Source organism: Lissotriton vulgaris, chromosome 2_1 (genome assembly GCF_964263255.1).
Source record: "Lissotriton vulgaris chromosome 2_1, aLisVul1.2, whole genome shotgun sequence".
In the NCBI taxonomy this organism is placed as follows: domain Eukaryota; kingdom Metazoa; phylum Chordata; class Amphibia; order Caudata; family Salamandridae; genus Lissotriton; species Lissotriton vulgaris.
The window spans coordinates 753,383,140-753,398,665 of NC_141687.1; the positions used below are offsets into that span (position 1 = coordinate 753,383,140).

Below are 15,526 nucleotides of genomic sequence, written 5' to 3' on the forward strand. Positions count from 1 at the left end.
TGGTGAACTTGGATTAGCAACTTCGAAAATTGCCCATGTGGTGTAACCCTGGAAATTCGGCCTCTAGGCACTGGATGTTACTTAGAGGAAAAAGGAGTTCTTCTACAGACGTCGTATATGCGTGGTAACTATGCTGTCAGGACCATGAGATCAGCCGGTAAATCAAGAGGAGCTTAGACTTAATCAAATCGTTCCCAAAGATGAAGTCGGTTGTTTCAGCGTGGTGATAATACCGAGTTACACGTGAGAGGAAGTATGGGGTGATGAAAATAATTTGCCACTCCGTATGATGGTCGAAAAAACGGGAACGAGACAGTAATCACCCGATAGAATGGCACGTTGAGGATTTCAAATGAACGTCGCTCCTCAGCTTCGGGATCTATTGCTCCTGTGTTTAGTAGTCGTGCTACGAATTCTCACGAGAATTCGTAGCAGGACGTGTATCTCGGTATTATCACCACGCTGAAACTACCGACTTCATCTTTGGGAACGATTTGATTAAGTCTAAGCTCCTCTTGATTTACCGGCTGATCTCATGGTCCTGACAGCATAGTTACCACGCATATACGACGTCTGTAGAAGAACTCCTTTTTCCTCTAAGTAACATCCAGTGCCCAGAGGCCGAATTTCCAGGGTTACACCACATGGGCAATTTTCCAAGTTGCTAATCCAAGTTCACCATTAGGACTCCATCTTAAGGCGAATTGCATGTAGTTAAAAGGATTTCCCTCCTGAAGAAGGGTACCTTTTGGTCCCGAAATGCATCAGTCATCGTGTCTTCAGAAAATCATCTCTGACTGAATTATGTACTACAATGAAATATGGTTTCTCAAATGTCTAGAAATATGTAAATAGAATACTTGTTATGTATCGATTTACATCTCCACGCAAAATATGTTGATTGTTCTATAGTTAGAACAGATGTATAAACAGGATACATGAACAGAATGTATTAATGGATTTATGCTGCACAAAAGTTCTATGTATGAGAATTAAATAATAGAACGTCAAATTTTACATTGTTTATTGTTCAATTAAGCTACCATAAAGTCTTTCTATATTTTTGGAAAAGGTTCTTTTTCCAGCAGGAACAGTGCTCACTACAAGTAGGTTTTCTCTACTTAGCCATTATGCTTCTGAAAGAGGGGCACGATGATATAAGTCAGGACAGTCTCATTTGAGTGATTTATTTAATCAAGTGGCAGAGAACACTGGAGATTGCAACGCCGATTTTGATGTGCCATGTTGTAACATCGGTGGTTGAATTTAAACATGGTTCACGATATTGATATGAGAGGCAAAACCATATCTGGCATGATATATAATGCGTTGGGCAAGAGGTTAATGCTATGAGGAATGAATTTTACTACAGGTATAGTTTGATACCGGGGCATTGTGTACTGCAATACACATTGGGCAGTATAACCCCTTTTAAAAGATGTCTGCCACGATTGTAACTAACCGACGATACCTGAACGATGTTGTGCATGTAAAAACACACGGCGGATGAAGCTCACAGCTGGAGCTTCTATTACGCCGGAGGGACGCGGCATGGGTAAGGTGATGAGAGCCGGGCGGGAATATGGCCTTTTGAATGGTTTGTAATGCAGTAGATATGAGCGTGCTGCTTTAAAAGACAACGTGAGGAGATTGCATGGCTTGGAGGTTCTGTGCAGCCCGGGTGAAAACATTGTGTGTGGGTTGCTGCCCTTTTCCTAAAGTACACGAGAGGCAGGGGCAATTTTTGAGGATCAATACAGTGGATGTTGAATCAGAAGATTATGCCACGACCACATAATAAGATTGTATGGCATGAAAGAAAGGGCACATGAAAAACGGTTTACCGATGACCATCTATGTTAATTTTGTTTATATACCATTGCAGAGGGCCAGACGTTGGACGGTCTTCCACTGGATGTGTGATCGATCGACACGCTGATCCCAGTGAGGAGGGTTGTAGGTATGCAGTAATTCTGCAACCTACAGGTAATGATTGATAATAATGTTGTAAGCGATATGCGTGCCATGAAAACTCTGATATCTACCATGTCATTTCGGAAGGCAGATGGATTTTTATAACTGGCTCTGTGTGTTGTTTGTTATTGACTACCATCACAGGTTTTAGCTAATACGCAGTAAAGATTGAGAAGGTGAACCCCAATTACCCTGATGAAGTTGCGATAGAGTGGAGTAACGAAACATGTTGGCACTGTGAAAATAAATATGGTTTGATGGGAACCATTTTTTAATTTGGAGGGCTTGCAGCTCAGAATAAAGTTTGGTTGGCCAGCAAGCCTTACCAGTTTTTAATGGTGAGAATGATGTTCATTATTTCTCACTGGGGTTCACTTGGCACGCATACACAATAATAAGCACAGTTATTTTTTCTTACTATCACGTGTGTTACCACATCTTTTTGTTGTGGGTCTCGTAGAGGAGAACACATTTTGTTTTCTTTCTTTTCCTTTTCCCTTACATGCACAGAGAGAGTGTTGCCGATGATGAGAAGTGGGTAAACTGACGAATGTTAGTCAGCAACCCCGTTGGCGGTACTACCGTGAGGTACTCTCTCTCTTCCCTCACTTTTTTTCATTTATGGAAGGTGGGGACCCTGGATAGTAGCTGTTGTTGTTTTATGGTCAGGACAGCCATCGACACATTGCAACAAATTAAGAGTGGTTGAATAGCTCACACTCGAGGAAATTGAGAAAAAAATTGAAATCCCTGGGCTTCTCAATTTTTGTCAAGACTAAGTGTATTTTAGATGAGGCCCCTTGTTGTTTATAATGTTGTGAGTGGGGGGCAGCCTCTCCTTTTCTTCCCCCTTGACTCTGAGTAGATTGAGAAGAAAATCCTCTTGCCAAAGGTGTCCAGCCTCTTAGATTCCCTATCCGATGGTGTGTTAGGGAATGTGGCAGGGCTATCTTTAGATATGGAGGCCTGGACGACCAAGCTCTTGGGTGGGGTGCTCGATGAGGAAATCAGGGTTCCCAGGAGCCTACTGGTGGCGGTAGGCAATCATCCTGTGCACAGGAGAGCTTCAGCAGGGTTTTGGCCAGGCAACCCGATCATGAATCTGAGTCTGCTTTATTAATGGGGACAAGAGGTCCCGTGGACCTCTGCTACCCTGCTCACTACCTTGGCAAATGATGCCCTTTCCTCTGTAGCCAGATTCAGAAAGTCTAGACCAGTGTCCGTAGAGGTGTGCGTACCACTGGCATCCGCCTGGTCCCATATACCAGCTATACTCGGCCAAGGGCTCTACCAGGAGGTTGGGATAACCATAAGGTTCCTCTGATCCACCCCAATCATATTCCCCACAAGCCCTGTCAGTAAAGGGAGGTGATTTATTTGACCCAGAGAGTCTTGACCTAGTCAGCACCAGAGTCGACATCAGACTAATCTGGTCTGGCTCCATATTGGAGATGGTCATAACGTAGGGTCAGCACAGCCGAAACAGACTCCTGGGAAGGTTGCAAACTCGCGACCAGAACTGATTCAGGAATGGATCCTAGGGCCCTATTGATGCCGAGGGTGAACATGACAGCAGGAATCCAGTTGGGCACCTGCTGAACCAATGGGGCCCACAGGCACCCCAGAGGGGTCGGAAAGCCAAAATATGAGATGCATGGCCTCATAAAATTCTTTCAGCAGGAGGGAGAACTCTTTGACTTTATAAAATTCTGGGAGGTGAAGTGGACTCAGCCTCAAGCTCTGCAGCTGACATGTGTGAGCGGGTCCTACATTTGTGGCATCGTTTCCAAGACTTGTACGATGACTTGGACCATGCTGTGAAGTCAAAGAACGATTTGACTTCTTGGATTTGTTTTTCTTGTGGGACTTACCCAAGAAGGATTTTGAAAGTGAGAATGACCAATAGTAAAGATCCAAGAGTGAACCCAGACCCTTTTTCATGACTAGGGCCTGGAAAGGTGCAGAGTCGTCTGGTGTCAGGTGACCAGGAGCTTCAGGGCACACTCCCGGACTACCTTGGTTGTTCATCGCTCTGCAGTCTGAGCAGGCCTTGAAGTTGTGGCCCAGCTCCAGGAACCACAAGTAAAGCAAGTGGGGTTCCATCTGCTGGTGACAGGGTTTAAACCTGACAGGTTTTAGGGGAGATCCCTAGAGCACACTGGAAGTAAAGCTCACAAAAATGTTGACATAACACCCAAAAAAGAAAAAACTGTCTGAAAAAAGACCAAGGTAGCTTTTCCAGATCTGCGCTGTTGGCGTGGAAAGAAAAGAAATTATGTCAGCATGCTGGGTTGCTGCCTATCTAGGTACCGCACACGTCTTGTCTGGTGAGGACGCCACAGAGGCAGCCACAGACACAAAGCCAACTGACACCACCATCAGGCAAACAGAGATACTGCTCCAGATTTTCTGGATCCAGTCTGAAATCTGGGGAATATTCTACAGTAAGGAATTTGTGTCTAGTTGTCTCTAACAGATGCATCAAATTTACAAGGCAATACATGAAAGGAAAGAGGGAAACTGTGACAAGTGGCCCACACAAAGACAGTTTGCATCCACATGAACAGGCAGGACAAAGTGTGAATGTTTTTTTTGGGGATAGCTTCCTACAGACTCACTAACTTGTCTTAATAAGCCATTGCAATGGGCTGAGGGAAGTTTGAGTAGGTTTTCCACTGGTGGCTTGAGGGTGGGAACTGAAAAAGCCTACAGCTTACAAGCCTGTGCTTTGCGGGTTAACCTTTTTCTGGAGAAGTGCAGAAAAAGCTGAGAGAAACAGGGTGCACGCTTTGCAAGGATAGATTCATGGATCTATACTAACCACAATTGTGCTACAATTGTAATGCAGGGCCCCAACAGTCTGGAAGCAAGAATACTGCTTAGATTCAAAAAGAAAACAACAACAGAAGAAGAAGACTGGTGCTGGAGACGATTCCACTCTGCCTGGGATAAAAACTGAGAATCATGCCTGTTTCCCTTTGTATTAAGGTTTCTCAGATGATACTATGAAGGTTAGGAATCATTACACCCTGTTCCTTGCAAGGAAAAGGAGGGCTCAGGACTGATCTCTGAGTTTTCCCAGTGTTGTGAACCGTGCTTAGTTTGAGTCGTTGTCCCCTAGCTTTTGAGAAAAACTTCAGGCACCAGCACCTATTCTTTTACAAAGCAAGCACTACTTTTGAAGAAGGAAGAGTGACCCATTAGCAAAATTACCTCTACTTCTTGTACTGCTGTACTACCTCAGTGAAACCCAGTATGATTAGTTGAAACTGGACTTTTGGCTGTGGTTTTAAAAACAGTGGTTGAGATGTCTGTCTCCAATTGAAATCCATATCAGGTCCCTTGGTAGAGTACCTAATATTCTTAAGCATCAGGAATTAGATATTTGATGTTTAGTAATGCTGATTCTTGGATTTTTAGAATCGTTTCAACCTCTAGAGGACAAGATTGCAGGCTTATACAAAGAAGACACGGTCCCCTTTTCCATCTCCTCTGGCGATTTTGATTGCACAATTTGAAGTTACTGAAGGACCATGAAAAGGTTTCCAACTTCAAGGAAAGTAGTTCCCGCATAAAATCCCGACTTTCCATGCTGAATTATTTCGAGTTAGAAAAGAGTTTTTAATAATCAAAGCTGTTGAATCAGCCACTAATCCTTACCCAACCCTTGCTCAATTGTCAGCTGTAACAAATTGGGTTTTTATTTGAGAGGGTTGGAAGCCCCACTCAAATAATAAACACAATTCTTGTCATCTTGAACCACAAAAGTCATGAAATAAACCTCTGCTTAACCCTCTGGTAGCTTAGCACAAAGCAATTAGGCTTAACTCAGAGGCAATGTGTAAAGTGTTTACTAGGGGTGGATGGAACGCAGGGTACTTGACTCTGCGGAATGCTGCTGAGTTACATGAAATCTCTGCAAGATCCAATAGTTATGCGAACGGGCGGAAATTGGCAAGTTGCACTGCTTGTGCTGATTTTTAGCATTGGGAGCATATTCCATGCTGCAAAACCAGAGGGAGCAGCACTACGTGATGTGCTAGAGGGTGCTGCTTCTTTGCTGCCACTCGAGTAGGTTTTCTACTCGAGCAGCAGCTTCTCACCACAAATGGTCACGACCGCCCTCATTGATAAAATCTTGCTGGGTGTCCTCCTAGCACCCACAAATAGCACTAGGGACCCCAGTTGTTGCTCGTAATCACTAAGATACCGTTGGCGAGCTACACGTGTGAAAAGATTCCACCACGCTGCAGTTGGTGGAGTTTGGTCGGAACTACATGTTACAACTGTAACCCAGAGTGGCCAAAACTCTGTGAGCTCCGCCGGTGGAGCAGAATTTTTTGCACACCCCTATTATTTATGTAGCAATCGGACAGTAAAGTGAAAACACAGCACAAAAAAAATCCAAAACCAATTTCGAAAAATAGGGTAACATTCAATTAATACAATGACACTAAGGTGACAAAAAAAATTAGTACAATAGCAGATATGAGTTTTTTAAGTTTTAGGTGAAAATAGCATAGCACCAAAAAGCAAAAAGAGCCACTTACAGTTATTTGGTTGCTCTGGACTGGGTCAAAGTCACAAGTTCATGCTGACTGTGATGGAGCACAGGTCAAATACAGGGACCAGGTTCATCCTGCTGAAGAGTTTTCAAGTCTCAAGTATGTGCAAGAAACTGCCCTTAGCCTTGGCGGGGGCCGCAAGGATGTTATTGTCTGTGAAGGTCAGGCATCACAGATGGTTGCTGTTGTAGCACAAAAAGCTGATTGTTGCTGGAGCTTCTGGTTGTCAGACAAAGCAGTCAGTCACTTTTGGCTAGAAATGCAGGTCTTGCTGGAACTACAAATTGGCGGTTGTTGTCTGCACAAAGTGCAGGTCCTCCTCGAGCTACGCACTGGCGGTCATTGTGGACAGTCATTTCTCTGCATAAAGAGATCACTTCCCGGACACAAGGAGACCAAAACCTTTGTATCTTCATCTTTTTTTCAGGAGGAGTTCACCTTGATACCAGTCAAGGAACCAAGAACTAGGGGCACCTCCTGAGATCAGCACTCACTCCAGCAAAGGCCAGCAGGTAGGTCCAGTTGGTGGTTGGCAGCTGGGCAGTTGCAGAGAGTCCACAGGAGATCAGCCAACTGACTCTTGGAGTCACTTCTAGGAAGCCTGGGTTCAAGGAAAGCAGTTCCAGTCTTCCTTCTTCAGACAGTAGAGCACTCCACCTGAATCTTCCACAGGTCCAGGAGTGTTCTGGTCACAGTTTCTAAATGTGCCATTTTCATCCTGAGTGCCATTCTGTGGGTGGGGGATGCCCCCTTTGTCTAACCTTCCCCCTTTCCTGTGTTTGGATCCAAACTGTTTCGGGTAACAAAGGGCATACATGCCTAGCTGTGAGCAGTGCTTGTTAGTGCTAGGGCAGACAACCCCTAAAAAGGTCAGAAAGGGGGGGCAAGCTCTTAGGCTACCCTTTGAAGGTAAGGAAGGCTGAGTTCAACCTCCTAGATTATCCTGCTCAGTAGGTAAACAGCCAGCCCAACACCCAACCCCTGTTGTCTCCATGTCTGGAAGGAATATACAAAAGACCACAGAAGAGCAGTTCACAGTCATGTGACCCTGGACAGTGCCAACATTTGGTTTAGGCAGAAGAATGCCATTTACCATTAATGAGGACTTTAAATAACAGTTCCTTAGAGTGGAAACAGCATTTCCCTATTTGGTCCCAAATGGAGCTTATCACTTACTCACTTATCACTTACTAGCATCCTTAGTGTGGTTTACCTCCTACCTTTTTGCCTACAACCCACCTGTTTTGCTGACTTTGTTTTTGTTGGCCTTAAGGACTATGCACTCTCTCCCACTGCTAACCAGTGCTAAAATGTGTGTGCTCTTTCTGTAAAAACATGGTAAGATTGTCTAATACCCAATTACCATATTAAATTTACTTGTAAGATCCTTGTGATGAGGCACTACCTTTGCCTAGGGCCTGTAAGTGATATGCTTCTAGTGAGCCTGCAGTGCGAATTATACCACCCACTAATGTAGCACTTTAAATATGTCTCAGGCCTGCCATTGCAGTTTGTGTGTGCAGTTTTAAACTGCCATTTGGACCTGGCAAAATAAACCTTCTTCCAAGCCCAAACCTTCCTTATGGGTGCATATAAATCACCCCGAGGGTGGGAAACAGCGTTTACAACGAGATTTTTCCTTGTTGTGCCTTTACCAAGAATTTTTTTGCAAGCATATTTTTACTGCGAATATGCATTAACAATGCATGCCAATACCACACATTTAAGGAAAGTTGAGGGGGGGTCTCCCCCCACAAATACAGTTTTCTTTAATCTAAAAACAGTGCGTGGTATTGGCATGTGTTGTAAATGCATATTCACGGTAAAAATATACCTGCTAAAAAATGTGTGGCAAAGGCATATGATGTATTTACCTCCGTTGTACCATGGTACAACCCTTTAGAGTAGGCCCTAGACAGCCCAGAGGGCAAGGTGAAATGTGTTTAAAAAATAGGACATGTACATTTAAGTTTCACATGTCCTAATAGTGTAAAGCTTTGCACTAGTTTTTCATGACTGCAAGTCCTACTTCTCCCATAGTAAAACATTGGAGTTACCTTGTTACATTTAATAAGCTGCAATTTCTAAATGGGAATAGATTACCATTTCATGTTTGGTGTCTTTGGAATTTTAATGAAAAATCCTAACTTATGGTTAAGTTGAATTTTAAATTACAATTTTGAAAATGTCACTTTTAGAAAGTTTGCATTTTCCTGCTTTAGTCATGTGGTGCCTGCAGTCAGTTTCTGGGTCACATGATAGGGTGTAGTTTGGCTTTGTGTACTTCTCCTAGACAGCCACACACAATAGGGAGCTTAGGTGTGCCTGCAAGGGCCATCACTGGCAAGATGGGAGGAAGGAACTGGGCATGGCCCCACTTACACTTAAATAGGCCGCGTCTTGCCTCCACACAAAGAAATGCATAACCCCTGTATTTAACCTGGAGCCAGAACAAGGAAGGCAGGGCACCTGTGCACTTCAAAGACATGCCTCTAGAAATCTTTCCCCACTTCAAAGGCCCAATTGGCTATAAATCCTGGACCTCAAACACCAACTCTTCAGTACACTTCTGAACCTGTGGCTACTCTTCCAGGAAGGAGTACTACTGTACTTATGAAAGGACTGCCACTCTGTGGCACTACTGATCTGAAGGGACTTCTTGTCACGATTCACTCTATGCTCTTGGGCCCACCACCAGGGGATTACCTGTGGCACTTTCCAGTGTTCTAATAAGGTTCCGTACCATCCACTGTATGTTTATACTGATTTCCTGGCTCTTGGACACTATTCAGAAATTCCCATTCATTCCTGATCCATGCTGGATTTTGTGGTAGCCAGCCTGCTCTTGCTAAAAACTCCATTACCTAGAATTCCATGCACACTGCTTCGTCTCCATCCCCGCATATCAAGGATGGGTGGAGGAATTCAGCATACCTGCAGCTGTCAGGTGCTAACCGGCTCACACCTGAGACATGTGATCACAGTGAGCTTTTTTTAAACCTAAGTTTCATGCAGCACAGCATTGACCATTGTAGCAGTGTTTCTGAATGGGTGACCCCTTGTTTCCTGAGCTTTGCTATCCTTGTTTCCATAGTTCCTGAGCTATAGTTATTCCTTGTCACCTGTTCTTAAGCAGTAGCTAATTTATTTGTTCCTGAACTAGCACTGCCTTCAGTTCTCCCTTGCATTCTGAGTCAGCACTTTATTGCACCCATGAACTCTTGCTTTCTGTATATGCCATTTCACTATGCCTGCATTCTTTCCCTTCTTTCCAGTTTCTAGTTTGCTTCCTTCCTGTTCCCTCTGTCTTAGCTTCCATTTCACTTGTTTTTTAATTTATTTCCTGGTAAGCTCACCTCCTTGCTTGCTCCTTGTCCATTTGTGGCTGTGTATTTAGTTCTACACTCTTGATGTTACTTCCTGTTTGATCACCAGAATCAGTGGGCACAGCTGACAACCTAAGTGGTGTTTCTTGTCCACTGTGAATATTGTCTTTGAGTTACTTTTATAACATTACCATAGGTATCCGCTCCACAAACCCTGAATTTACATGTATATTCGATATGTGGGTATTTGCAGTCAGTATCTTGAACAGCAATTATGGGTGAGGAACCTACTGAGCTTCATTCTTACTGTGTGGAGCTTCCGAATGTTTTATACCACATTCCCTTCAAAGTTAAATGTTGTTATATATATCTGGTATGCCTGTCGTGGGTGTTAGTTAGTCTAAATGCCAAATTTCCTCTTAAGTATCTGTTCTTTCTGAGATGTGACCATCTTCTTTTCTTAGACAGAGCATCCCTTTTGGATCCCTTTTCTCCTCTGACTCCCTGTGTGATCTTGGGCATCTCTGTACCCAATAGTCTATTAGTTTGTCTACCCTGTCACTAGTCATTGCCAGAGGCGCTGCTACTGCTGCCCTGCTGTGCTGACCTGCTACCCGCTCACCTAGGTGAGAAGGACTGGACCTCCATCTCTTGAACCCAGAACCCCAGAGCGACTCCAAGTGCTAGTTGGCTGGCATCCTGATCTGAAGCCTCAGGAACACAACAGTATTTGAACAACCATGTGCCTGTGCCTGGACTTTGCCATCTGTGAGTCTACCCTGCCAAGGGGTGCCACCTCAGTCCTGGACCCTTGAAAGCAGACTTTCGGTGTCTTGCCAGCCTCTGTCGACCCAGCGGAACAACGCATCTTCTCTGCTGCGCAACCCTGAGCAGAACAAATGCATCGCCAGTACTGCATTAATTAGACTTGTCACAAAGAGCCACATAGCATTCGCAGACTCTTCGGACCCAGTTATTTGCAATGCATCCTCTGCTCTGGTCTTAGCATCCCTGGTCGATGGCAGCCTTGACAGCGATGATGTTGTACACTGCCAGGACATTTAAAAACATAAACACACATGTTGTGCTCTTTAAATTCCATGCACCCTGCCCGATGAGCCTTTAGTGTCTACCTTGGGATCAGTAGGGGCTTGTAGAGAGAGTGCCGCGGGGCGGTGGGGTGGGACGGGGGAGGGTCAGGATGGGGGGTAGTAAACTCCGGCTCACAGCCGACGGGAGTAATGTAAATAAATAAATACAACAAATTTCATTACGCACGCTGAAACGCATTTGATGTTTCAGCGCGCGCAATGAAATTCGTTTTATTTATTTATTTATTTACATTACTCCGGTCGGCCGAGAGCCAGAGTTTACTACCCCCCACCCTGTCCCACCCCTCCCCGCCCACCACCCCGCAGCACTCTCTACACGAGCCGCTACTGCTTGGGATGACTTATAACTATTAAAACGGCAGGTTAAGGTCTGGCAAAAGGTTTCTTTGCCCACACTCAAAATTGCATTTTAAATCTGCAATACAGGCTCCAGTGGCAGGCCAGAGCAAGGTTTTTCATTGTTGCTTTAGTGGGTGTACAATGGGTACTGCTGCCCACTAGTAGCATTTAATTAACAGGCCGCGGGTACATGTAGTACCACTTACTAAGGACATACAAGTAAATGTGCCAATTTAGTGTAGGACAATTGTACCATGTTTTAGGGAACCAGCACGTTACCCCTTGTTAGCAGAAGTAAAATCAACGCAGTCCTAATAAAAAAAAACGAGTATAGCAAAACAGGGGAGTTAAGGCCGTCTGGGGGTATACAAAGCCAAGGATATCAGGTTTAACACCACCAAAGTATACATAAGTTCTGATCCTCTATTTGTATTGAGTTGGATCAACCTTCAGGCTCTACCCAATCTCCATCCCTCAACAGTCAGCCAAGGAGGATGCTTAAGTCCTGGTTCCCCGTTGTTTTCTATTGCCATTTTTTGACATGTTCTTAAATATTCGTAACTCTTATCCTTAACTGATTTTTCTGCTGTTTTAAATATTGGGTTTTTTTTCTCCTTAAATTAGTTTGGGAATTTTTTTTAATTTTTATTTCTTACTGTTAATATTGCTTTGGTGCTACCAAAATAATTCATGTGTATTATCGTTGACGGAAGCCTTTCGCTTTTAGCCACAAAACAAGGACAGTCCTCCTAATTGAAACCTGCTTAAACTCATTATGCGCTAAATTGCATAATTTGGCATGCATTCACATTTGTCCCACCTCCATCCTAGTCATTGAATAGTGACTGACGATTGTATTATGAAAAATAATGGAAATGGGCGACTTGTAGAATTTTTGAGTTTGAGTTTGAGTTTTAAAATACTTGTAAAGCGCTCATACACCTGCGGTTTCTTGGCGCTACAACTAACAAGATCCAGGGCTAAAAAGGCGGGGGAGACTGTGGGGATTTAATTAAAGGACTTTGTGAACAGGTGGGCCTTGAGTTGTTTCCGAAATTGCGGATACAGGGTGATGGTCCGCAGATCCAGGGGAAGGGAGTTCCAGAGTATCGGGGCGAGGGTAGAAAATTTCGAGCCACCCCACTTCTTTGTCCGGTAGCGTGGGATGGTGAGGAGGGATTGAGAGGACGAGCGGAGTTCCCTGGTGGGTACGTAGGGAGTGATCTCTGAAGAGATAAATGCTGGAGCCAGGTCCAGGCGGGCCAAGAAGGTGATGGATGCGAGCTTGAATTGAATCCGGGCTCGCACCGGGAGCCAGTGTAGGGATTTCAGGAGGGGGGAGGAACGGTGGAACTTGGGAAGATTGAAGACCAGGCGGGCCGCCTGGTTTTGTATCTGCGGCAAACGCCTTAGGCTGTAAGCAGGGATGCCTGCATACAGGGCGTTGCCATAATCCAGGCGGGACACCACCATGGCCAGGGTGATGAGTTTGAGAGCTGAGAAAGTGAAGAAACGGGACACCCTACGTATAGTACGTAGTGAAAGGAAAGAAGAAGAAACCACAGCGCTAACCTGGGAGTGAAGGGTGAGTTGAGAGTTGAGTTTTATGCCGAGGGTTTTGACGGAGGTAGAGGGTTCAGGAGAGGGACCAAGAGAGGGAGGCCAGAAGAGAGAAGACCAGGGACTGGATGAACCACCCGTCAACACCAGCTCGGTCTTATCGGGGTTGAGTTTAAGGTGATTGTGATTCATCCAGTCCCGGATGTGGAGCATGACAGATTGAAAATTGAGGAGAGAAGAGGGCGAAGAGGAAAGGTTAAAGATTTTTGCTCAACTGTATATATTTTTTTTAATGGTGCCTTCTGAAATATGAAATGAGTTATTCAGTTTCATTACGAGTGAATTTTTACAGAGGAACTAATTTCCACATTTGCAAGAGATGCAGTATCATGCAAATGAGTAATGTAGATGTTACATATGCCGCGTACCATAACAGTGCAGGCACCAAGGCAAATAAGCCCCATCCCCATAGCACAGGTGAAAGGCGCGGACAAGGAACGGATAACGGAGCTCTGCTGCTTGTGAGCACACTGTGTAAAAGATGAGAAAGATCATCGCTGATGATAGACAGTAAACTTTACAAATGCACAGAACATTTGTGCAGATTGGTGCCATCTGTATGATTGCATAAGAGGACAAGTTTTCTCCCCTCGGCGCGCTCACAGAGATGCCATTTAAATGCACCACAAATGATGCTTGTATTGCTTCTCAGTCCCAGGCCAAGTTTGACATGTCTCATAAACTCCTCGTCTACAAAACATTGGTGAAAACATTTTAAGTTAGAGAAGTCGTCTATGCAGGCTCTTGGTAGATGCACAAGCCACACGCAGCTCAAATGCTTAAAAGCAGTTCATTTCAACGCTGCTTTATTCTTGCAAAGCAGCTCGTGCCACGACAGGGGAATAGAGACCCCGTGAGCCGAGCCAATAGTCAGGATGCCATTAAGAGTGATGTACTGCTCGATGCTGCCACAGCCTCAGATGCGCTAAACCAACCTTCAATTAAAAAAACAACGAGCAATCGAGGACCCTGGTGTAACGACCATCTGCGTTCCGCTGCGCTGCTGTATGGCAATTGATCCCACCTTAAAATAAAGTTGCATGAAGTATTCCGTGAAAGGGTCAAAAGTCAAAGGGTTAATGTGTAACAGGTTTTATTACCTTTTTCCAGAAACAACCAAAGCCATAAAATAAATGCTATCAGGCCGCACGAAGCGGCGCCTCGGTGCAGCTTGTCGGGAGGCTCACAATATGATCTGTTTTTGCAAAGGCACATACATTATTAAAGAGTATCATGTGGCGTTGGCAATAGGATTTCACAGACCTGAACCGCTAGACAGAGAAAAAGAAAACATATATTTGGGGGGTTTGTTTGAGGGAACCTGTGTTTTTTTCATGTTTGGACAAAATTAGTTTTAAAAAGAGAATGAGCGAAGGTGCCCATAATTCAATTGCTTTGCTTGATTGCCAAGGCCTTCTAGCAAAATGTAGTTTGTAAATTGAATACTACATATATAAATAAATGAGGTCTCTGCAGCTTTCACACACTGTGCGACTTCGCTGGTTCTATGACCAGAGGTTATTTTCATAAATTCGTCAGGGGGGTGGGGGGGGATTTTTTTAGTTATCTACTTTATCATGAAGAGCCAGAGTTACACTTCACCCAGGTGCCTATAACATGACCTGTACAAAGCACCGCGCCCAGTTTGTAAATAAGTAGATTCGAGACTTTAACTTGCTGTGATGAGACATTCATTAATATAATACGTGTGTGAAGTGCTTGCAAACGCTCGCACACGCCTGACTCATACGCTTTCCATTTAAGCCAGAAAGCTTGGACATGGCTTGCGTGTATAGGAAAGAAGCGTGTTTTAAACCGACAAACTGTCAGATGCCCTCTTAATCCCCCCGTGAGGTAGACATTTACCCCAGGAGATTGAAACAACGGCAACATCACCGCACCCGCCTTCCGTTCCTTCTAGTTTCAGCCATGAGTCGCGCCTCCGGGTTAATAATACATTTCTAAAGTCCATAGTCTCAGCACCTGGCATTTTCTCCAGAAAACAAGACACGAACTAAGTTTTACTTTGCCAATTGCTGTCAGGAGATTTACATGCGAAGGTCTGTCATCAATCGCGAGTTCTTACCTTGTGTCTGAATTCTCTCGCCACTTTCCTCTCCATGATGCCCGCTGCTGGCCGAAAGGTACCACAAATTGTCCCTGACACTGACAGGAGGACGGTGCTCCTGAAACTCGAGATGCAAAGCAGGTTCCAAAGTTGAGATGTAATCGGCAGCTCGATTGGACAAAACGGAAAGCCTGCGACAAGCTACAGCCTGCTGCTTTCCAATTGGCTGTTCTTGCTTTTTCTGCTCACCCGGGTTATTTGTTCTGTCATTAATGAAGAACTATGTGACAGCTCCATCTCTGGTTAACACCTCTGCTTATTGGGGGCTGGGGTCGATGTTAATTAAGCTTCGTGCAGTAGAATTAAAATCCTCCCATGATGGCTCTCTTTGCATGGAAATACATTGCCTCATTATGAAAACAAATATTTGAATGCATAACAATTTTGCTATTTCCATCTTTGAAAATGCAACATATTCCACAGAATTATTTGTAATTTTTGTGACACATGGCTAGTTTAGTT

The 15,526-nt window shown here is 44.4% G+C and overlaps 1 protein-coding gene across 1 annotated transcript in view; it reads right to left on the reverse strand.

Annotated features, from left to right (window-relative positions):
- USH1C (USH1 protein network component harmonin) overlaps nucleotides 1-15,157 on the reverse strand; it is a 697,039-nt gene extending 681,882 nt beyond the window's left edge. The window contains exon 1 of the mRNA XM_086954146.1: nucleotides 15,023-15,157. Coding sequence (XP_086810272.1) covers nucleotides 15,023-15,058 — 36 coding nt within the window. The 5' untranslated portion in view covers nucleotides 15,059-15,157. The remainder of the gene's footprint in view (nucleotides 1-15,022) is intronic.
- Between the last annotated feature and the right edge of the window lie 369 nt (nucleotides 15,158-15,526).